Raw genomic sequence first — 25340 nt, 5'->3', positions numbered from 1 at the left:
AAACGCTGCCTCCAGCTGGCTCTCCTGGGCTGGGAGTCCAATCGTAAGAGAACACAATTAAGGAGGAGAGAATGAGTCAGCACATTCCAAAACGAAAGGCTGAGAAGGATTTAGGGGTTTTATACGCGATGTTCATAACGGCACACTGTAGCAAAATGTTTTGCAACAGAAAAGGAAACTGAAGTCCTGGTAGTTCCTCCTGTTTCAGTCCATTGTCTTCGTCGTCTTTACGCGCCCAAGTCAAAAAATGTTTGCGCACAAAAAGAAATTTAGGAGCACAATGAAAAATATTTGGGTAATAAAGCTAGAATCATGCATTTTTCTGGGCATCCCTGTGCTCCCAAATTAAAATTCCAAGTCGCACAGCAAAATATTAAGCTCATATGCGAGTCAAATGGTCGCACTGTAGAGGCCCGTTCTGTTTGGTGCCTAATGAACATGACTGTGGACACATGCTGGGTTATGTTGAATCCGTCTATAGTACGCGAGGTGGCATGGGGTTTTTACCGGTCCCAAATTTGCTGAATGGGTGGTTGGGGTTGCCAGTGGCCTTCTCCAGCTGGAACAGCCTCCAGGCATCATTCATCAGGTTCTTCTCGTGCTCAGAGTCCACAGCATTCACCTCACGGTCCTTACAGCTCTCGTCAAACAACGGGCACAAGAAGAACTGAGCAAACCTAGACACACAAAGGACAAGACATTCATTTAACAAGTTAACGTACATAAGCAAAAAAAGCAGATTAGGCTATTTAAAAAACAAGGGCTGTTGGATGATTTTTGTTTTTAAATTAACTTGAGTGTCCTGGTGAAGGCCTACAGGAACATCAGTGAGGATTAAGCAAATGGTGGGTTAGGGGTGTGTGATATTTATTTTTCCAGGCCAGTGGTTAATAACAGCAATAACATGTGGAAAAATCCACGTTTTGAATTCAGAGGTGTACTTTTCTCAACTTTAGGCTGTTCGTCAGCAGACAATAGACAGCAGTGACATTTCACAGACCTGTATGCAAAGCTATTTGAATGGCCCTAAGGACGAGCAACTGCCATGCAAAACAAAACGACCGCAATTAAGTGAATTGGCCAAAGTAAATGCCCTCTGCAGCTAGGCAGCTACAGACTGTCAACATAGCTGGAAGAAACAGAAATCTGAGATGTCATAAGCAAGCTCTATATTCAAGTGGCCCTGGCCTATACACCTGTAATTACTATTCAGGTAGCCCTATACACCCATTATCAACCACCCTCCTTCGACTGGAAATCTATTTAACTAGACAAGTCAGTTAAGAACAAATGATTATTTACAATAAGGGCCAAACCCAGACGCGGGGCCAATTGGGCGCCGCCCTATGGGACCCCCAATCATGGCCGGTTGTGATACAGCCTGGAATCGAACCAGGGTGTCTGTAGTGACACCTCTAGCACTGAGATGCAGTGCCTTAGACCGCTGCGTCACTCGGGAGCCCCAAAATTGTATGAAGGTGGATGATATGGATTTGAAAATGGCTTCCAAAAACCAGGTCACAGATTACAGTGTAACGTTACTTTTTTGTTCATTAGTGTTTGAAAAGCTTATCAATAGTTAAAATATTGATCTGCATTGGTGTCCAGATGGTTTTCACACGCCTAATCGAATCACAGTGGCACACCCAAAGCCGTCAAGTAAAATGTGAGAATTTCTACCATGACATAACCTGGGTCATATTCAAAAAGCACCAAACGGAAGAAAATAAACTGAAACAGGGAGGGACTACCTGAACTTGTCCAATAAGAAACGCTTGTTTTGCAAAAAAGTTATACCATGTGCCTTATTGAACATGACCCTGTTGGTTCACCCACCTGTCCAATGCTCCCTCCAGGTGTTCGTGGGATACGTCAAAGTAGTAGTTGGTGTGCTCTCCGCTAGTGAAAGCATTGGAGCTGCCAGCATGCTCACTGAGAAACTGGCTGTACTCATTCTCCTTGGGGTACTTCTCTGTGCCCAAGAACAGCATGTGTTCGCAGAAGTGGGCAATGCCTGATATGTTCCCTGGGTCTGACAAAGAACCTGGTAGACATAAGAGTCGAACACAGTTAATCTACACGTTGCTTCGCTTTCACACAATTCTGCACTTAAAGTAAAACAAAGTAAATTATGTTTAGATGCTGCCAGCCATAACATTAGAGGTGGTTCAAACCCTGAAACAATAAGGGATAAAAACAGAAGAAAGAGTGTGATAAAGGATCCTCTTCAATGTAGTCCCATGGGAGATAAACTAGGGAGTGAAAAAGAGAAATGGCAGCATCATTTACAGGAATAGCGGAGCAAGTGAATGGTGCGTTTGAAACAAAGAAATAAAAGATACAGATAAAGATGCTACAGGATGAGGAGATAGGTGGAGACACCTGTAGAAAAATAATGAGGGGGAGGGTCTCTGTATTGAGAATGGGTCTTGGAGGCCGCCTCGGGCCTAGATAAGTGGAGTGGGTGAATACTGTACCTATGTTGACGTCCAGCCCTGCTGAGGACTTGTCTGTGGTGGGATCACTGATGAGCACAGCCTTCAGGCCATTGTTAAACTCCAGGCCCCTGTAGACCCGCTTGTCTTCTGGAGAGCGGACGATCTCACTGACCACCCTCTTCACAGCCGGGTCTGTCATTCTGAGGGGCAGAGACAACACAAGCCTGTAGAGCACAGGAAAGAATGTTATTTATGCACTACATTATTCTCAATTGATTGGACAAGCAATTTACAGATGAATGGTCATTACAATGATTGATTTTAACATGTAGGGGGAATGTAGTGGATAGAATTTTGAATGACGCAAGGTAGACGGACTACTCAAACTGAAGAACCATATTTAGAGACCGAGCAGACGCCAGCATTCAGTCAGCAGAACGACAGCGGACCAATACTATGCTAACAAGCATATGCAATTGATTTTTGCAAATAAATACATACATTCAACAGGCACATACAGTGCCTTTGGAAAGTATTCAGACGCCTTGACATTTCCCACAGCCTTATTCTAAAATTGAGTAAAAAGAAATCATGTAAAACTCAATCTACACACAATACCCCATAATGAAAAACAAGTTTGAAGAAAGTTTAGCGAATTTATACATTTAAAAACAAAAACTGGAAATATCACATTCACATAAGTATTCAAACCCTTTACTCAGTACTTTGTTGAAGCACTTTTGGCAGCGATTACAGCATTGAGTCTTCTTGGGTATGACGCTACAAGCTAAGCACACCAGTATTTTGGGAGTTTCTCCCATTCTTCTTTGCAGATCCTCTCAAGCTCTGTCAGCTTTCCAAATACACCACCGTTCAAAAGTTTGTGGGCACTTAGAAATGTCCTTGTTTTTGAAAGGCACATTTTTCTCCATTTAAACATCAACATACAGTGGACATTGTTAATGTTGTAAATGACTATTGTAGCTGGAAACACCAGTCTCAACGTCAAAAGTGAAGAGGCGACTCCGGGATGCTGGCCTACTAGGCAAAGTTGCAAAGAAAAAGCCATCTCAGATTGGAAAAGAAAAAGAAAAGATTAAGATGGGCAAAAGAACACAGACAGTGGACAGAGGAACTCTGCCTAGAAGGCCAGCATCCCGGCGTCGCCTCTTCACTGTTGACGTGGAGACTGGTGTTTTGCGGGTATTATTTAATGAAGCTGCCAGTTAAGGACTTGTGAGGCATCTGTTTCTCAAACTAGACACTAATGTACTTGTCCTCTTGCTCAGTTGTGCACCGGGGCCTCCCACTCTTTCTATTCTGGTTAGAGCCCGTTTGCGCTGTTCTGTGAAGGGAGAAGTACACAGCGTTGTACGAGATCTTCAGATTCTTGGCAATTTCTCACATGGAATAGCCTTCATTTCTCCGAACAAGAATAGAGTTTCAGAAGAAAGTTTTGTTTCTGGCCATTTTGAGCCTAAAATCGAACCCACATGATGGTGCTCCAGATACTCAACTTATCTAAAGAAATCCAGTTTAATTGCTTCTTTAAATCAGAACAGTTTTCAACTGTGCTAAGATAATTGCAAAAACGTTTTCTAATGATCAATTAGCTTTTTAAAGTGATAGACTTAGATTAGCTAACAACGTGCCATTGGAACACAGGAGTGATGTTTGCTGATAATGGGCCTCTGTACGCCTACGTAGATATTCCATTTAAAAATCAGCCTTTTCCACCTACAATAGTAATTTACAACATTAACAATGTCTACACTATTTCGAATCAATTTAATGTTATTTTAAATGGGAAAAGAAATGTCCATGTTTTTGGAATAATTTAAGTGACCACAAACTTTTGAACGGTAGTGTATTTATTTCTATTTTACCTTTATTTAACTAGGGAAGTCAGTTAAGAACAAATTCTTATTTACAATAACTGCCTACACCGGCCAAACCCTGAAGAAGCTGGGCCAATTGTGTGCCGCCCTATGGGCCTCCCAACCACAGCCGGTTGTGATACAGGTTGGATGAGGAGCGTTACTGTGCAGCTATTTTCAGGTCTCTCCTGAGACTTTCGATCTGGTTCAAATCCAGGCTCTGGCCGGGCCACTCAAGGACATTCAGAGACTTGTCCCGAAGCCATTCCAACGTTGTCTTGGCTGTGCGCTTAGGCTCGTTGTCCTGTTGGAAGGTGAACCTTCGTCCCAGTCTGAGATCCTGAGCAGTTTTAAATCAAGGATCTCTGTATTTTGATCCGTTCATCTTTCCCTCGATCCTGACTAGTCTCCCAGTCCCTGACGTTGAAAAACAAACCCCACAGCATGAGGCTGCCACCACGCTTCACCATAGGGATGGTGCCAGGTTTTCTCCAGATGTCACGCTTGGCATTCAGGCAAAGGAGTTCAATCTTGGTTTCATCAGACCGGAGAATATTGTTTCTCATGGTCTGAGAGCCTTTAGGTGTCTTTTGACAAACTCCAAGCAGGTGATCATGTGCCTTTTACTGAGGAGTGGCTTCCGTCTAGCCACTCTACCATAAAGGCCTAATTGGTGGAGTGCTGCAGATGTTTTTTATTTTATTTAACTAGGCAAGTCAGTTAATTAAGAACAAATGTTTATTTACAATGATAGCCATCTGGAAGATTCTCCCATCTCCACAAAGGAACTCTAGAGCTCTGTCAGAGTGACCATTGGGTTCTTGTTCAGTTGCACACTATTGCCGTGGACCAGCTCTTACATAAAGCATCCTCCATTCAGGCTGCAAAGGCATCATTTTCCTCCTTAACTAGCTTTAATGGCGTACCGAATGTAGGATGCTATATCCCACGGGGGAAACGAGTGTTTTACCGGCTGGGCACTCAATTCTAGACGAAAGTGCAGATCTAGCGCCCACTATCGGCTGCCGGCTACAGCTGGAACAGTAATACTAGTCTGTCTAGGGTTAGGCGATATTTTGCATTGATAGCTACATGTTTCCTACTAGCTAAGCTGGCTAGCTACAAAACTATATACTTTTTCTTCTCCGAATTACGTTATACCCTTTAAAACGACAGTGTATTTTTACTAGGCTGGTTTAGATTTGCAAGTTAACTAGCCGCACTGTGATAGCCGGAAACCGCCATAGATTAGCTGGCTAACCTCATTAACGTTAGCTGGCTAGTCTGCCCTGAGTCCTAGCTAGCTAAATTAGCTATATTTAGTGTGTAGTTAAATATAGTGGATAAGTGCATAACTATACGTGTCCTTGGTTAGCTATCAAAGTTGATATTCTACTTGTATACGTAGCTAGCTGTGAATGCTTTTCTGCTAATGCTTAAGTTAGTTAGTCAGCCCTTTAGCTAACTAACTAGGGTCATTCTGTAACGTTTCAGCTACCGTTATCTGGTACATTTGTTCATTACATGCGGGTTTTTGAAGTGGATAGTATCTGACATTTAACACTCACCTAACACTTTGATAAAAGTACAAACTATTCCCCGCAATCAGACGGTGTCTCGTAAACTGGGCCAGTCGGCTAAAACATTGCAGCATACTTCGGATAGACAACAGTCAGAGAAACCTTCGATCTTTACGGCGCCATGTTGTAATAGACAAATGCAATCGACGCCAGAGAGTCACGTAATCGATCATGAATTATGTGTTTTATTTGATGTCAGGGGTATTTACTAAAATAAAATACTATTATTTTAAACTAACAACATATACAACATGAGGACAAGTATGGTTTTGATTGATGTGTCATGTTTAGATCAGAAAGTCGATTAATCAGCCTGTTTGGATGAAGCCACTCCTTTTCTAACTGCTGCCGAGTCCCCAGCCATGTTCGAGAGGCTCAAAACCGTAATGTATCATGGGTAATTGATCTACAAAATAATAATGAGTAGTTAATTTATAATGCAAGGTTATTTGTAGATCAGTCAGTCAGCAGGCTCATGAACTGTCGAACAAGCCCCCTAATAACTGAATGTTCCGGTTGAAGGGGACTATGCCTAGACCTCTAGAGAAATACATTTTCACGAGTATAAAACACCTCCGTTCCGCCAGCAAGAACAAGTAAGACCTACACTATATACAAAAGTATGTGGACACCCCTTCAAATGAATGGATTCAGCCATTTCAGCCACACAGTGTATAAAATCAAGCACACAGCCATGAAGAGCTCAGTGACTTTCAACGTGGCATTGTCATAGGATGCCACCTTTCCAACAAGTCAGTTAGTCAAATGTCTGTCCTGGTCAACAAAATGCTGTTATTGTGAAGTGGAAACATCTAAGAGCAACAATGGCTTAGACATGAAGCGGTAGGTAAAGATTGCCTGTACTCAGTTGCAACAATCCATACTGAGTTCCAAACTCCCTCTAGAAGCAATGTCAGCACAAGAACTGTTCGTCAGGATCTTCATGAAATGGGTTTCCATGGCCGAACAGCCGCACACAAGCCTAAGATCACCATGTGCAATGCCAAGCGTCGGCTGGAGTGGTGTAAAGTTTGCTGCCATTGGACTCTAGAGCAGTGGAAACTCGTTCTCTGGAGTGATATCACGCTTCATCATCTGGCAGTCCAACGGACAAAACCGGGTTTTGACGGATGCCAGGAGAACGCTACCTGCCCCAATGCATAGTGCCAACTGTAAAGTTTGGTTGAGGAGGAATAATGGTCTGGGACTCTTTTTCATGGTTCGGGCTAGGTCCCTTAATTCCAGTGAAGGAAAATCTTAACGCTACAGCATAAAATGACATTCTAGACAATCCTGTGCATCCAACTTTGTGACAACAGTTTGGGGAAGGCCTTTTTCTGTTATAGCATGACAATTACCCTGTACACAAAGCAAGGTCCATACAGAAATGGTTTATCAAGATTGGTGTGGAAGAACTTGACTGGCCTGCAGAGAGCCCTGACCTCAAGCCCATCGAACAGCTTTGGGGTATATTGGAACGCCGGCTCCAAGCCAGGCCTAATCGCCCAACATCAGTGCCCGACCTCACTAATGCTCTTGTGGCTGAATGGAGTCCCCGCAGCAATGGTCCAACATCTAGTTACAGCAGCAAAGGGGGGACCAGCTCCATATTAATGCCCATGATTTTGGAATGAGATGTTTGACAAGCACATACTTTTAGTAATGTATAACAGTTCAGAACCACAGCAGGTAGCAGAAAAGTATGATCTTAATTCAATAATAATTCTGCAAAAAAACTAAATTTGAAACAACAAACTTCAAATTAAAATATTTATTTTGAACTGTTACATGATGGCTCAAAGTTCTACAGCAAAGGGGGACCAACTTCATTAATGCCCATGATTTTGGAATGAGATGTTCGACGAGGAGGTGTCCACATATGTTTGGTCATTTAGTGTAGCAAGAATAACAGATGATTAGCGACGCTCCTCTCGGTGTAAACTCTGTGGTGTAAACTCTGTGGATTTGGAAAGCTGAAGTTCTCCTGAGTAGAAAATACTCCCCTTTTACAGCGACACAACGTGCAGATAATTTTCTATGGTACAATATGCAATATGAAAAAAACTATTGGATTTAAGTTGATGAGTCACTCTATAAGGGTCGCCAAATGAGCAGCGACACTGGGTGTAAACTCTGGATTTGGAAACTAGAACTACTCCTGAGCAGTAGCAGTGCATGGGTAAAAAAAATCACTGAGGAAGCCAAGCAAAGCCAGTAAAAAAGCCTTATTACAAACTATGTTGTCTTAATTGCGTTGTTTGCTCTATGACTTATCGGTTCATACCCCATTGTGATATACAATAAGGCCGTGACAACAAAAAGACAGTCACACAGTGGTCGAATAAATGCAACTACACATACGTTTGTTTCATCACAAAACCGGTGAAGTCCACAAAGCATATATTACATACAAACAGTTATCACCTGCAGCATGGTCAAGCAAGTTAATGTTTTTGACAGTTTACTGAACAAGTACTGATTTAAAACCACAGAGTTAGTCAGCACAAAGACAACGGGAGCACTGCTATTCCAGCACCATTTCAACTTAAACATCATCAAATAAACAAGGATAAATATGCTTAGTTTAATACAGTGAAAACAAACTTTAAGATGGTAACAAAAAATGTTGTCCAATCAATGTTGCTAAATATGTGGCTGTCCATTCTGATGGCAAAAAAAGGGGGGGTTATCACAAGATAACACTGTTGAAGGTAATATATTTCTTAAACGCTGTTGAATATGCCGATAATACGGGTGCTACGCTACTAGGCTACGTCTAGGCTACATATTGAACTTCAGTGTCTCAGGCCAGTGGCAAAACATATTAATCTATGATTTAATCAGAATCGCTGTCATAATCCTTGGCCTGTACAGAGAACTAAGTCAAAACGACAAGTCCTAATCTCCATCTCCATCCATGGCTTAGGAAAGGGACAATTTAACAAGCTAGTTACTGCTGGACATCAACTTAAGCAGACCAGAAACAGACTTTCTGAAAATGACTGTCTGCAAAGAAAGTGATTTGATTGGTCTGAAGCCAAATCCAAACTGGCCTCCCTTGGGGAGCGTTTTGCTGCAGCAGGACAAGCTCAACGCTGATTGGCTAATTGTTTTATTTATTTATCTTTCAAGGGAGGCTAAATAATGCTTGCTGGCATCAATCAATCAAATGCTACTACATGTTATAATATTTAGGTCCAGACAGCGTCAGATACATGGGCTACACATACTGAGACAGAGGGGCGCTGTTTCCCTTGTTCGCTTTTACTGCTGCGACACAACGTACATATCATTTTGTACAGTGCAATAAATGATAGGGAGTACACACACAAAAAACATTGTTGACCATTTAGTCTTGAAAAAATAAACAAATTAATGACAATATCTTATAATTAATGACAATATTTTTAATTACTATTTGGATTATAACTAGTATACAATATATCGATAATTGTGCAAATTTTCCATCATTTACGCCCTAATTATTCATTTACAAAGTATACAGGACGGAACTTTTATTCTGAAAGATGGCAAAAATGTGTGACACGGAAGTACTTGCCTGCTTTCACAGCGGTCAGAAAAAGTGATACATTTAGTCTGCAATGACCATGAAAATAAAATAATAGGAAATGGATGCTTATTTCTAATTATTTTAGAATGCAAAGATAAAATAAATGGATTTTCGTTCTTCTCATTAACGCCAAATGATTGCATCTTGTTTGCACCCCCCTTTTTTGTCATCAGAATAGACTCAATTCGTAGGTTTATGGACTCTACAAGGTGTCGAAATCGTTCTACAGGGATGCTGGCCCATGTTGACGCCAATGCTTATCACAGTTGTGTCTATTTGGCTGGATGTCCTTTGGGTGGTGGACCATTCACAGAACTGTTGAGCGTGAAAAACGCATTAGCATTACAGTTCTTGACACACTCAAACCGGTGCGCCTGGCACCACATACTACCGTACCCCGTTCAAAAGCACTTCAATCGTTTGTCTTGCCCACACACCCTCTGGCAATTGTATCAAGGCTTAAAAATCTTTCTTTAACCTGTCTCCTCCCCTTCATCTACACTGATTGGCGTGGATTTTACATCAAAGGGATCATAGCTGGTCAGTCTATGTCCGTTTTTTATACACTCAGTGTACAGTCCTCATTTGCACAAGGTTACTACTAGGCCACTTTTTCCTTCTTGCAACGCAATAATTAAACCACTAGAAACTGCATACGCATGGTCTGAAGTTTGCAGGAGGATAAGCACATTCTCACGTCAATTTCACTTTTTATAAATGCCAACTTTTGCATGAACTGGCGCACGCATGTTCTGGGGAATTTTTGTGTGCATTCGGAACGTTAAAAAATCAGGTGAGCTAATTAAGGGCTACAACAAAATTGTGAAACCTCTGGGGTCAACGAGGAGAGGTTTCATAATCACTGGCCTATTGAAACAGTATCCTTTATAAAATCTAAAGTCAAATAGTTCGAGAAATATTTTAACCCATACGAATCGAAAAATAATTGTTCCTATCCCTGAAATGTGTGTGGGTGCTTTATGCTTACATGACCAGTAGAGGGAACAACAGACTCATATTTATCGATCCCAGCGATGGGCGAATGGGCAGCAGTTGAATGTAGGCCTAGTCTCTGTGGATCTTTTTTCTTTTGTCTCTGAAAAGTTCATCATAATACAGCATGAGCAATTTAAATTAAACCAGCATCCAATGGTTGAATTTCAGAGTAAATGTGTAACTTCTCCTAATGTCAGTATAGGCATCATTAGGGATCTATGCTCTTTTGTTTCACAAGATTGATTAGCGAAAAACTACTAGCTCTGGACCACAGACATTTTTTAATTTAAGTGATTCTTTTTTTTACTACGACATAATCACCTATCAGATCATTCACACAGCAGTTCCTAGTAAAAGGTGTGTAAATCCAGCGGCTCTTGTAATCTTTCTGTTTCTCTGCGCGCTGTGTGCACTTCAGCTGCTCATGGGAAATTCCTCAACTCTGAACTATCTCTCTGTTTTGTTTGCATTGTGAGGAAAAGCGAACCAACCACCACGAGGATGACATTTATGAGATCCGAGTCGCGCCTCCCTCAAAACCCTGAGTGTCACAGTAAAAACGTTTTAATTTCATCGGCTCAGGTAGTAATTTATTTCAGTGTCCAAGATCACTGAAAGGCAAAACGGACCCTGCAAGACTCCAGTATAACGACATAAACTACAATGGATTATTCAACCAATGAAAGCAAATCAACCAGCAAGAAAAAAGTGGTGGCTGTGGTGGGAGGTGGTTTGGTAAGAAGTCAAAATGGAAGTGTGAATAATGTATAAACAGGCTGCTGATATTTGCTGTTATGAAACATTTTTCATGTTGTGACAAGGTTATCTAATCTGTGTAATCTATTTAAGTGTAATCGGAGCCTTATTTTCTTGAGGTGTAATCGGAGCCTTATTTTCTTGAGGTTATAGGACCATTTTTGGCTTTGCCAATTTGCTAAACTGCAGATGGCCCCATTGACTCAATATGGTTGATAGTGAAAAAGGCAGGTCTGAGCTAACAGTATTTTGGTTGTAAACAAACAGTATAATTTGTTATACTTTTCCTTGTAGGCCTCTTAAAGCAACATCATGTAAGGAAGAGTAAAGCCTAACAGTAATTGACACCTTAAACTACTCGGTCCCTGTTGTAGCCTAACATTGGTAGGTCAACATGACTGTTTTGATCTCTTCCTTTGATATTGCTATGCAGCAACCATGTACATTTTTTAAAATCCATTTCCATTTTTATCACAAGTGGTAAAAATGAAAATAGATGCTGCCTGCACCATAAACTAATGCAAAAACATGCAAGCCTTTAACAGACTCAATCAACCCTCTCTCAGGTCGGCGCCTTGAATGCCTGCTACTTTGCAAAAAGAGGTTTTCAAGTAGAGGTCTTTGAATCTCGAGAAGGTAAACACTTGATTACACAACATATAAAGTGCTTCCTCTTATTTTGAACAGCTACAAAGTAGTCTGCATCTATTTTTGGAGAAATGCACTGCATGCAGTCATTAGTCATTACAATATTCCTAACAACAAAGCACAATCCCCGCTAGCAATGAGGAATTGGCCCAGAAGCGGCACTCTCCTGGTGGGCCGGAACTGATTGAATCGGCCCGGGGTGTCGGACTCGGCCCGGAATCAAAATGAATGACTGCCCAGAATCGACCGACTTTGCTGGCATCTTTCCAGAATCCCCCCAGAAGCGTCCCGATGCAAATTTAAATGTATACAAAATTAGACGATTTTAGAAATTTGAAATATTACTATTCTAGATTTTATACATACAAATTATACCATCCACAAAAAACATTTTGTGTCGGAGGAAACACCATACATCTGGTGACCGTGTCAGCGTGCATGCGCCTGGCCCGCCACAGGAGTCGCTATAGCGCGATGGGACAAGGAAATCCCGGCCGGCCAAACCCTCCCCTAACTCGGACGACGCTGGGCCAATTGTGCGTCGCCTCATGGGTCTCCCGGTCGCGGCCGGTACGGTTCTCGTACCAGCATCTGTATCAATGCAGTTTGCACTGCGATGCAGTGTCTTAGACCGCTGAGCCACTCAGGAGGCTCCATCCACAACGTTTTTAATGCTTATCAATTGCCTTGCACAAAGTATCAAAATACAAAAATACCACACAGGACTCTTAAAGAATTTCATTTAAATTATCCTAAAAAAAATTGATCACAGAAACAATGAGAGAATAAGGAAAAATACATAATGAAATGTTAATTACATAATGCAGCCAGTGTAATCATATGCCAGAGAGTAGCCCCAATCGGCCCGAGCCGCAAGTAATATATTTGGGCCAGATAACTCACACCGGAATCGGCCCGAACTCAATCTCCACATCCTAGCCATAAGTAATACTGCCGAAGGCAGCCCATACTCGTGCCACATGACGTCGGCGGAGTCTGACTCTCAGCCGAGTGCCCCGACGCTCAGCCAGAATCGTCCCAGATCCACTGTGCTAGCTGGGATGGCTTCTGTCCTGGTAGCAATCAAACAGCAATCTAAACATGTATTTCAATATAAGTTATGATTGGCATATGACACTGGTTTCACAAGCATTCATCAGATGCAGTGAAATTACATTTGGATTGACTAGTAGCTTGTGTATGTTAGACTTGAGTATCATCATACCTGAATGTTTGATCTCTCCATCTCTGATGCTGACCAGATATCCGCCAAGCCAAAATAGTCAAGGGAAGAAGCATCAATCTAGCTCTATCTCACAGGGGTCGCCAGGCATTGAAACAAGTGGGAATGGAAGACACGGTATGTTGTCCTGTTTTGTCCTTCTTGGCTACAACTGTGGTAAATTGAATTCCTAGTCTCAACAGCACGTAAGCAATGAAAACGGAACCAGGCAGTCGCTCTTTGTTGTTATTTTACTGTATTCATAATGATGAAATATTCAAAGTGGGGCCTGGGCTTCGCCAGCTTTTCAAGTCAACCTTCAAGGGCAGTTATGATGAGGACAGAATGAACTTAGGTAGCCCATATTTAGAGCCAAGAATATCCACTTTCCTGAACTATGGCCGAATTAATAGATGTGTTTTAAATGTTTTGCCAATTGTTGTTGCTAGAGAACTATAATGGCGCCGGAGGAGATGGCTGATGTTTGACGGGCTCCTAACCAACTGTGCTATTTTGTTTGTTTATTTCGCGTTGTTCGTAACTTACTTTGTAACTTATTTTGTACATAATGTTGCTGCTACCATCTCTTATGACCAAAAATAACTTCTGCACATCAGAACAGCAATTCCTCACCTCAAACTGGACAAAGATTTTTTCTTTAATGAGTCTGATGTAAAGGATATACTGCTTTATCGGGAACGGGCCCAAATCTCCGTCATTTGCGTGAAGAAAAGACGGAGAAAAAGGGGGCGGAGGTTGGGCTGCCTTCTGAGAATTTGTAGGCGAGTGAATGAACCTCCACTACCATCTTTTCTATTGGCCAACGTGCAATCATTGGAAAACAAAATGAATGATATACGATCAAGACCATCCTACCAACAAGACATTAAAAACTGTAATATCTTATGTTTCACCGAGTCGTGGCTGAACGACGACACGGATAATATACACCTGGCGGGATTTTCCATGCATCGGCAGGACAGAGAAGCTACGTTTAGTAAGACGAGGGGTGTGGGTGTGTGTCTATTTGTCAATAACAGCTGGTGCGCAATGTCTAATATTAAAGTGGTCTCAAGGTATTACTCGCCTGAGGTAGAGTACCCTTTGATAAGCTGTAGACCACACTATCTACCAAGAGAGTTCTCATCTATATTATTCGTAGCCGTCTATCATCACAAACCAATGCTGGCACTAAGACCGCACTCAACGAGCTGTATAAGACAATAAGCAAACAAGAAAATGCTCATCCAGAAGCGGCGCTCCTAGTGGCCGGGGACTTTAATGCAGTCAAACTTAAATCCATTTTACCTCATTTCTACCAGCATGTCACATGTGCAACCAGAGGAAAAAAACTCTAGACCACACAGAGATGCATACAAAGCTCTCCCTCGCCCTCCATTTGGCAAATCTGAACATAATTCTATCCTCCTGATTCCTGCTTACAAGCAAAAACTAAAGCAGGAAGTACCAGTGACTCGCTCAATACGGAAGTGGTCAGATGACGCGGATGCTACGCTACAGGACTGTTTTGCTAGCACAGACTGGAATATGTTCCGGGATTCATCCAATGGCATTGAGGAGTATACCACCTCAGTCATCGGCTTCATCAATAAGTGCATCGATGATGTCGTCCCCACAGTGACCGTATGTACATATCCCAACCAGAAGCCATGGATTACAGGCAACACCTGCATCGATCTAAAGGCTAGAGCTGCCGCTTTCAAAGAGCGGGACACTAATCCGGACGCTTATAAGAAATCCCTCCATGCCCTCAGACGAACCATCAAACAAGCAAAGCGTCAATGCAGGATTAAGACTGAATCCTACTACACCTGCTCTGACGCTCATCGGATGTGGCAGGGCTTGAAAACTTTTACGAACTACAAAGGGAAACCCAGACGTGAGGTGCCTAGTGACGCGAGCTTATCAGATGAGCTAAATGCCTTTTATGCTCGCTTCGAGGCAAGCAACACTGAAGCATGCATGAGAGCACCAGCTGTTCCGGATGACTGTGTGATAACGCTCTCGGTAGCCGATGTGAGCAAGACCTTTAAACGGGTCAACATTCACAAAGCCGCTGGGCCAGACGGATTACCAGGGCGTGTACTCAAAGCATGCGCGGACCAACTGGCAAGTGTCTTCACTGACATTTTCAACCTCTCCCTGACCGAGTCTGTAACACCTACATGTTTCAAGCAGACCAGCATAGTCCCTGTACCCAAGGAAGCGAAGGTAACCTGCCTAAATGATTACCGCCCTGTAGCACTCACGTTGGTAGCCATGAAGTTCTTTGAAAGGCTGGCCATGGCTCACATCAACACCATCATCCCGGATATCCTAGACCCACTCCAATTCACATACCGCCCCAACAAATCCGCAGTCTCAATCGCACTCCACACTGGGGCCAAGATTCCTGCCATCCAGGACCTAAATACTAGGTTATGTCAATGGAAAGTCCCCCAAAAATTGTCAAAGACTCCAGTCACCCATAGACTGTTCTCTCTGCTACCGTACGGCAAGCGGTACCAAGCGCCAAGTTTAGGACTAACAGGCTCCTTAACACCTTCTACCCCCAAGCCATAAGACTGCTGAACAATTAATCAAATGGCCACCTGGACTATTTACATTGACCCCCCCCAAACACAATCGCTGTTTATTATCTACAGTATGCCGTCACTTTACCCCTACCTACAAATTACCTCAACTAACCTGTATCCCTGCAAATTGACTCGGTACCGGTACCCCCTGTGTATATAGCCTCGTTAATGTTATTTTATTGTTTCTTTTTATGAATTTTTATTTTATTTTATTTGGTAAATATTTTCTTAACTCTTTCTTGAACTGCATTGTTGGTTAAGGGCTTGTATAAGTAAGCATTTTGGCGCATGTGACAAAGTTTGATTTGATTTAGTGCTGGATTCCTTTTTCAATATGTTTGTCTTCATCGTGTTATTGTCGATACACTGACAATGTAATTCCATGAGCAAATATGACCAGTTTGATTTCTTCTCTAGATTGTCTCCAAAGGAATCCCCATGCATTCCAGAATGATCCACTCTTTGAATGGGACACAGTCCCCCATTCCCTATGGCAAGAAAGGCCAGGTAACTCTGCTGCTGCAACGCCTACACACACCACACTGTAACTCCCATTCGATAGATTAAGAATTAATTCTACAAGCAAGACAAAGTATGACCATTATCTTGTAGCACAGTAGTCTGTCAGCCTTTTGTATTATTTATGTATAATTACAGTTTCTTAAATACATCATTGAGTACAGTTACATGCACAAAATTATACGATTATTATGAATAGTCAGATTAATATAATAGTTTGATTTAAACGTTTACATGCTTTGCAAGAAGAACGATTCCCCTAATAATCCTATTTACATGGACACACCTGAAATCCGACTACCTGATGGGACTTTGATAAATGTAGAAAATCAGCAATCAAAACACACGTTCTAACACAGCGACCATGTTATTTTTGTGAAAAATGTCACTTCACCACTTTGGCAGTCTTTCATCATAGAAAGTGCATTGAGACACAAACAACGGTCAATGGCCTCAGATTTACTGAATCAACAGGACCTCTTCCATCCTGAAGGGACTCTGTTAATCATTACACCTCTTTGCAACAAGGAGCAAAGGGAATGAGGTTTGTGTGATTCATCATCTCAAAAATCCCCTAAACAAAGCAGGCCTTTATTTAAATCCCAGAATACTTGATTTAATTTACTTTCAAATTAACACCTGTTTTACAGTACCAGTCAAAAGTTTTGACACACCTTCTCATTCCAGGGTTTTTCTTCTTTTTTACTATTTTCTACATTGTAGAATAATAGTGAAGACCGCAACTATGAAATAACACTTATGGAATCATGTAGTAACCTAAGAAGCGTTAAACAAATCAAAATATATTTTATATTTGAGATTCTTCAAAGTAGCCACCCTTTGCCTTGATGACAGATTTGCACACTCTTGGAATTCTCTCAACCAGCTTCATGAGGTATGCATTTGGAATGCATTTCAATTAACAGGTGTGCCTTGTTAAAAGTTAATTTGTGGAATTTCTTTCCTTCTTAATGTGTTTGAGCCAATCAGTTGTGTTGTGACAAGGTAGGGGTGGTATACAGAAGATAGCCCTATTTGGTAAAAGACCAAGTCCATATTATGGCAAGAAAAGCTCAAATAATTTGTATTTATTTTTATTTAACCTTTATTTAACTAGTCATTACTTTAAGACATAAAGATCCGTCAAGTTTCTTCAAGTGCAGTCGCAAAAACCATCAAGCGCTATGATGAAACTGGCTCTCACGAGGGCCGCCACAGGAAAGGAAGGATAAGTTCATTACAGTTACAAGCCTCAGAAATTGCAGCCCAAATAAATGCTTCACAGAGTTCAAGTAACAGACGCATCTAAACATCAACTGTTCAGAAGAGACTGCGTGAATCAGGACTTCATGGTCAAATTGCTGCAAAGAAACCACTACTAAAGGACACCAATAAGAAGAAGAGACTTGCTTGGGCCAAGAAACACGAGCAATGGACATTAGACTGGTGGAAATCTGTCCTTTGGTCTGATGAGTCCAAATGTTTGATTTTTGGTTCCAACCCCCGTGTCTTTGTGAGATGCAGAGTAGGTTAACAGATCTCCGCATGTGTGGTTCCCACTGTGAAGCATGGAGGAGGAAGTGTGGGGGTGTTTTGCTGGTGAAACTGTCAGAGATTTATTTAGAATTCAAGGCACACCAGCATGGCTACCACAGCATTCTGCAGCGATACACCATCCCATCTGGTTTGCGCTTAGTGGGACAATCATTTGTTTTTCAACAGGACAATGACCCAACACACCTCCAGGCTGTGTAAGGGCTATTTGGCCAATAAGGAGAGTGATGGAGTGCTGCATCAGATGACCTGGCCTCCACAATCACCCGACCTCAACCCAATTGAGATGGTTTGGGCTGAGTTGGACCGAAGAGTGAAGGAAAAGCAGCCAACAAGTGCTCAGTATATGTGAGAGCTCCTTCAAGACTGCTGGAAATGCATTCCAGGTGAAGCTGGTTAAGAGAATGCCAAGAGTTTGCAAATCTGTCATCAAGGCAAAAGGTGGCTACTTTGAAGAATCTAAAATACGTTTTGATTTGTTTAACACTGTTTTGGTTGCTACATGATTACGACATGTATGTTATTTCATAGTTTTGATGTCTTCACTATTATTCTACAATGTAGGGAAAAGAATTAAGAAAAACCCTTGAATGAGTAGGTGTGTCTAAACTTTTGACTGGTACTGTAGGTTCTCACAGTGTGAATAGTCAGTTAAAGCTGGAATCTTTAATGGTGAAACTGCCACGTCCGTTTGCGATATTACAATAACATGTTTTTTTTCTCTCGCTCTGACGTCATTGCACGTGTGATAGAACAGCAGCATATGTACTGCACTTTCTTACAACAATGCGGGATGCTCCCCAGCTCTGCTTCATCAAACAATAACAACAGCCATGGGGCAGCAGTGGCGCTTTTCCCCTTACTGTGCATTACATCTTTAAACCAATCATTGTTAATAGGTGTTAATTTGAGATGTAACCAGACCTGTGGTCAAATACTATCATTTCAAATACTTCAGCTGTGTTTGATTGAGCTTGCTTTGTGAAATGGAACCGATAGAAAAATTGCCAAAGTGCAAAACCTGCCTACTTGGCACTCCATGCAGACTAAAGCAAATCCTTAAAGTATTTGAAAGAGTACAACTAGTATTTGAACTCATGTCTGTGCTGGTCACAGTTGGCTGCTGAGGTCAAGGAGTGTCCTAATACAGACCTGAAACAAAGCACAATGTACCTGTCACCCCACAGGTAAGTGTTATTTATTTTAGCTTGAGAGGAAGCTTTTTCATCTATTACAAACTTTATGACTTCAAATAGAATTTGCACTTTTTCAGATGCTTTAAGCGTTTGCCTCAGACTGCCTGGAGTGCCAGGTGGGCGACGTTTGCATTTCTGAATGTTTTATTGGTACCATTTCAACAAGCAAGCTAAATCAAGCACAGCTAAAGTTTTTGAAATTATAATATTTGAACACCTGTCTTGTCCTGTGTGGTGTAAACTTCCCAACATTGTCACATGTTTCTGTTTGGTTCTGTACCTATGATAGATGACATGAGCTGTAATTCCACCCCATATTAAAGGTGATGCTCAGCTCAGGACAGGTACCATGCAATATGATGATGGAGGGGAGCCCTATTGTCTACACAGAGCTGTTTGGGAGTTGTGTTTTTGAAAGGCGTTAACCTCTGTTCTATTCTGTCTTTAAAGAGGAACTATATTTAGGCAAATATCTTCATAGTAGCCCACTAAACTCAGTAATCCCTCTGTCATTAAGAGAAGTGGGAAGACAGGATGTTAGGAAAAAATGTAGATGGGGAGAAAGTGGATAACAAGAGAGAAGACACGATCAGACATATAAAAAAAGTTATGAAAAATAATTAGGGGAGGTCGGCTAGGCAGAGAGTGGTGATGGATAGAGAGGTGGAGGGAGAAGACATGGTTGCTAATTCGAGAAGTATTTATTTATTCCGTGGGAAAGAGGTATTTTATTCTACCCAATTGTTCAAGTAGAAAGGACAAGATAAAAAAGGGCCCTTCCGATGGATGTTCCGCTAAATCAATTATCCCATCCACTCAACACTTCAAAAGATGATTTGAACCAAAGCTTACTCGATCTATCAACTCAGTAATTCTTAATCGACAATAGACAGACTCCCCGATCCCACTCACATTTCAGTCACTGAATGTTTTAAGAATCCCCGAGCATTGCTTCTCAATGTATTTGAAATGTATTCATTGTTGACATTTTCATACCAAAAAAGTGGTAGTGTCAGTGTTACAGCGTCACATTATTCTGTGTAGTTGAAAGGTACTGTAACAGCCTGTTCTCTTTTCAGTACATCCTGTCTGTCGACAGAGCCAACCTCAACAAAGAACTGTTGTCAGGTAGGAGAATGAAAATCCTTCTTCCCATAACGCCTGAGGGGTATACTTCTATTGAAGAAAGATCTACTCTGGGTTTTCTAAAGCTAGCCAGCTTCAGTTAGATTTACATTCCAGTTTAGGTGTCATTCACACTACAACAGTGGCTATTGCTTGTTCGCCTGCCGCTAACTCTAGCAGGCTTGGAACTGCGCCTGGATGTCGCACATACCTAGTCGAACGCCAGACTCTTCATTGAGGCAATGCTGAAACATCAATCTATGGGCGAGTCAGTGCCACATTTGTAATTTGTGCCGAAATCAAAATGAAAGAAAAGTTAGCTTGCAAATTCAGCCGGCTATGGTGATAAATAGGCTTGTTGAAGTGCGTCTTTATTGTATTACTTATTGTTTAACGCCGTCTTTGGTGTGCTTATGAATGCACAAGCACCTTTTTCCCCCACTCCTATCGATAAAATAATGATATTAAGTTATTCACAAGTTTTACGTGCGTGAAGTTTCAAATGCATTATGTCATTACTAAATGTGTAATGTGAAAGATATTTTAACATGATCATTTTTTAACACACAACAAAACATTTGATTAATAAAATATTTTTATCAGTCGTCGTCTTCACATGAAGGGGATGATGACGCAATCTTTGCGAGACGGAGGAATCTGATTTCATTGGTCTACGTTAGCCTGCCCGGGAGCATGTTGGTGCTGAAGGATTCGTTGCCATAGAAATTTACCTGGCTAAAAGGTGAGCCATTTTCGTGGTACCGGTTATCCAGAGTTGAACTCAGAGTTGACCGAAAGTTACCTCGCTAACTAAGTATAGGGCTCTGGAGAGCACATCAGATTCTCAATATTGTATGTGCTTATTGAAATGCAGTATGCTTATCCACTCATCTTGAATGGCAAGTAGGTTAATCTTGTATTATCTACCTGATGTCAATCTGCCATTTCTACAATAAAATAATATGGATTATTAAGATGATATGAATAGTTTCTCTCGCCTGATTACCGACAATGATGAGATGGTCTATAGGGAGGAGGTCAGAGAACTGGCAGTGTGGTGCCAGGACAACAACCTCCCTCAATGTGAGCAAGACAAAGGAGCTGATCGTGGAATACAGGAAAAGGCGGGCCGAACAGGCCCCCATTAACATCGACGGGGCTGTAGTGGAGCGGGTCGAGAGTTTCAAGTTCCTTGGTGTCCACATCACCAACGAACTATCATGGTCCAAACATACCAAGACAGTCGTGAAGAGGGCATGACAAAACCTTTTTTCCCCCTCAGGAGACTGAAAAGTTTTGGCATGGGGCCCCAGATCGTCAAAAGGTTCTACAGCTGCACTATCGAGAGCATCCTGACCGGTTGCATCACCGCCTGGTATGGCATCTACCCTCTGTAAAGCACTACAGAGGGTAGTGCAAACGGCCCAGTACATCACTGAGGCCAAGCTTCCTGCCATCCAGGACCAATATAATAGGCGGTGTCAGAGGAAAGCCCCAGTCACCCAATTCTTAGACTGTTTTCTCTGCTACCACACGGTAACCGGAGCGCCAAGTCTATGATCAAAAGGCTCCTCAACAGCTTCTACCCCCAATTCATAAAAATCGCCACCGGACAATTTACATTGACCCCCCCCCCACCATGTACAGATTACCTCAACTAGCCTGTACCCCTGCACACTGACTCGGTACCGGTGCCCCCTATATATAGCCTCGCTATTGTTATTCTTATTGTGTTACTTTTTATTATTACTTTTTCATTTTTTCATCTACTTGGTAAATATTTTCTTCTTCTTGAACTGCACTGTTGGTTAAGTAAGTAATCATTTCACGGTAAAGTATACACTTGTATTTGGCGCATGTAGCAAATAAAGTTTGATTTGATGTGCTTGTTAAAAGTACTGTCTTAAAACCATCTGTAAAGTTTAAGGTTAAATAGAGACGTGTCTCTTTCTTTCCAATTAACCACTGACATTTAAAAAATAATTTTAATACAATCTATAATACACTGCTCAAAAAAATAAAGGGAACACTTAAACAACACAATGTAACTCCAAGTCAATCACACTTCTGTGAAATCAAACTGTCCACTTAGGAAGCAACACTGATTGACAATACATTTCACATGCTGTTGTGCAAATGGAATAGACAAAAGGTGGAAATTATAGGCAATTAGCAAGACACCCCCAAAAAAGGAGTGATTCTGCAGGTGGTGACCACAGACCACTTCTCAGTTCCTATGCTTCCTGGCTGATGTTTTGGTCACTTTTGAATGCTGGCGGTGCTCTCACTCTAGTGGTAGCATGAGACGGAGTCTACAACCCACACAAGTGGCTCAGGTAGTGCAGTTCATCCAGGATGGCACATCAATGCGAGCTGTGGCAAAAAGGTTTGCTGTGTCTGTCAGCGTAGTGTCCAGAGCATGGAGGCGCTACCAGGAGACAGGCCAGTACATCAGGAGACGTGGAGGAGGCCGTAGGAGGGCAACAACCCAGCAGCAGGACCGCTACCTCCGCCTTTGTGCAGGAGGAGCACTGCCAGAGCCCTGCAAAATGACCTCCAGCAGGCCACAAATGTGCATGTGTCTGCTCAAACGGTCAGAAACAGACTCCATGAGGGTGGTATGAGGGCCCGACGTCCACAGGTGGGGGTTGTGCTTACAGCCAAACACCGTGCAGGACGTTTGGCATTTGCCAGAGAACACCAAGATTAGCAAATTCGCCACTGGCGCCCTGTGCTCTTCACAGATGAGAGCAGGTTCACACTGAGCACATGTGACAGAGTCTAGAGACGCCGTGGAGAACGTTCTGCTGCCTGCACCATCCTCCAGCATGACCGGTTTGGCGGTGGGTCAGTCATGGTGTGGGGTGGCATTTTTTTGTGGGGCCGCACAGCCCTCCATGTGCTCGCCAGAGGTAGCCTGACTGCCATTAGGTACCGAGATGAGATCCTCAGAGCCCTTGTGAGACCATATGCTGACACATGCACATTTGTGGCCTGCTGGAGGTCATTTTGCAGGGCTCTGGCAGTGCTCCTCCTGCTCAAAGGCGGAGGTAGCGGTCCTGCTACGGGCTCTGAGGATCTCATCTCGTTTACATGCTTTGCAAGAAGAACGATTCCCCTAATAATCCTATTTACATGGACACACCTGAAATCCGACTACCTGATGGGACTTTGATAAATGTAGAAAATCAGCAATCAAAACACACGTTCTAACACAGCGACCATGTTATTTTTGTGAAAAATGTCACTTCACCACTTTGGCAGTCTTTCATCATAGAAAGTGCATTGAGACACAAACAACGGTCAATGGCCTCAGATTTACTGAATCAACAGGACCTCTTCCATCCTGAAGGGACTCTGTTAATCATTACACCTCTTTGCAACAAGGAGCAAAGGGAATGAGGTTTGTGTGATTCATCATCTCAAAAATCCCCTAAACAAAGCAGGCCTTTATTTAAATCCCAGAATACTTGATTTAATTTACTTTCAAATTAACACCTGTTTTACAGTACCAGTCAAAAGTTTTGACACACCTTCTCATTCCAGGGTTTTTCTTCTTTTTTACTATTTTCTACATTGTAGAATAATAGTGAAGACCGCAACTATGAAATAACACTTATGGAATCATGTAGTAACCTAAGAAGCGTTAAACAAATCAAAATATATTTTATATTTGAGATTCTTCAAAGTAGCCACCCTTTGCCTTGATGACAGATTTGCACACTCTTGGAATTCTCTCAACCAGCTTCATGAGGTATGCATTTGGAATGCATTTCAATTAACAGGTGTGCCTTGTTAAAAGTTAATTTGTGGAATTTCTTTCCTTCTTAATGTGTTTGAGCCAATCAGTTGTGTTGTGACAAGGTAGGGGTGGTATACAGAAGATAGCCCTATTTGGTAAAAGACCAAGTCCATATTATGGCAAGAAAAGCTCAAATAATTTGTATTTATTTTTATTTAACCTTTATTTAACTAGTCATTACTTTAAGACATAAAGATCCGTCAAGTTTCTTCAAGTGCAGTCGCAAAAACCATCAAGCGCTATGATGAAACTGGCTCTCACGAGGGCCGCCACAGGAAAGGAAGGATAAGTTCATTACAGTTACAAGCCTCAGAAATTGCAGCCCAAATAAATGCTTCACAGAGTTCAAGTAACAGACGCATCTAAACATCAACTGTTCAGAAGAGACTGCGTGAATCAGGACTTCATGGTCAAATTGCTGCAAAGAAACCACTACTAAAGGACACCAATAAGAAGAAGAGACTTGCTTGGGCCAAGAAACACGAGCAATGGACATTAGACTGGTGGAAATCTGTCCTTTGGTCTGATGAGTCCAAATGTTTGATTTTTGGTTCCAACCCCCGTGTCTTTGTGAGATGCAGAGTAGGTTAACAGATCTCCGCATGTGTGGTTCCCACTGTGAAGCATGGAGGAGGAAGTGTGGGGGTGTTTTGCTGGTGAAACTGTCAGAGATTTATTTAGAATTCAAGGCACACCAGCATGGCTACCACAGCATTCTGCAGCGATACACCATCCCATCTGGTTTGCGCTTAGTGGGACAATCATTTGTTTTTCAACAGGACAATGACCCAACACACCTCCAGGCTGTGTAAGGGCTATTTGGCCAATAAGGAGAGTGATGGAGTGCTGCATCAGATGACCTGGCCTCCACAATCACCCGACCTCAACCCAATTGAGATGGTTTGGGCTGAGTTGGACCGAAGAGTGAAGGAAAAGCAGCCAACAAGTGCTCAGTATATGTGAGAGCTCCTTCAAGACTGCTGGAAATGCATTCCAGGTGAAGCTGGTTAAGAGAATGCCAAGAGTTTGCAAATCTGTCATCAAGGCAAAAGGTGGCTACTTTGAAGAATCTAAAATACGTTTTGATTTGTTTAACACTGTTTTGGTTGCTACATGATTACGACATGTATGTTATTTCATAGTTTTGATGTCTTCACTATTATTCTACAATGTAGGGAAAAGAATTAAGAAAAACCCTTGAATGAGTAGGTGTGTCTAAACTTTTGACTGGTACTGTAGGTTCTCACAGTGTGAATAGTCAGTTAAAGCTGGAATCTTTAATGGTGAAACTGCCACGTCCGTTTGCGATATTACAATAACATGTTTTTTTTCTCTCGCTCTGACGTCATTGCACGTGTGATAGAACAGCAGCATATGTACTGCACTTTCTTACAACAATGCGGGATGCTCCCCAGCTCTGCTTCATCAAACAATAACAACAGCCATGGGGCAGCAGTGG

At 42.1% G+C, this 25340-nt stretch overlaps 2 protein-coding genes across 7 annotated transcripts in view; one reads left to right on the top strand and one right to left on the bottom strand.

Moving 5' to 3' along the window:
* The window catches only part of LOC139570693 (insulin-degrading enzyme-like), a 43215-nt gene extending 32657 nt beyond the window's left edge, over positions 1–10558 (bottom strand). For 2 of the 3 annotated variants that reach the window (XM_071392801.1, XM_071392802.1), the window contains exons 1-4: positions 5884–6034; positions 2478–2662; positions 1837–2044; positions 508–677 (exon numbers count right to left, since the gene is read on the bottom strand). In XM_071392801.1, the coding sequence (XP_071248902.1) occupies positions 508–677; positions 1837–2044; positions 2478–2662; positions 5884–5969 (649 nt within the window). In that variant the 5' untranslated portion in view covers positions 5970–6034. Of the gene's footprint in view, positions 1–507; positions 678–1836; positions 2045–2477; positions 2663–5883; positions 6035–10454 lie in introns of those variants that run through there. The other variant, XM_071392803.1, reaches the window with a different exon arrangement.
* Positions 10559–10928: 370 nt separating this feature from the next.
* Positions 10929–25340, top strand: part of LOC139570695 (kynurenine 3-monooxygenase-like) — a 41035-nt gene continuing 26623 nt past the window's right edge. The window contains exons 1-5 of one of the 4 annotated variants that reach the window (XM_071392814.1): positions 10929–11197; positions 11785–11854; positions 13129–13226; positions 16103–16192; positions 20034–20082. In XM_071392814.1, coding sequence (XP_071248915.1) covers positions 11126–11197; positions 11785–11854; positions 13129–13226; positions 16103–16192; positions 20034–20082 — 379 coding nt within the window. In that variant the 5' untranslated portion in view covers positions 10929–11125. The remainder of the gene's footprint in view (positions 11198–11784; positions 11855–13128; positions 13227–16102; positions 16193–20033; positions 20083–25340) is intronic. The other 3 variants (XM_071392816.1, XM_071392813.1, XM_071392815.1) reach the window with 3 other exon arrangements.

The sequence above is a fragment of the Salvelinus alpinus genome, chromosome 3 (assembly GCF_045679555.1).
Source record: "Salvelinus alpinus chromosome 3, SLU_Salpinus.1, whole genome shotgun sequence".
Classification (NCBI taxonomy): Eukaryota; Metazoa; Chordata; class Actinopteri; order Salmoniformes; family Salmonidae; genus Salvelinus; species Salvelinus alpinus.
Note: the sequence above shows the minus strand (reverse complement) of the source record. Positions and strands in the feature narration are given on the sequence as shown.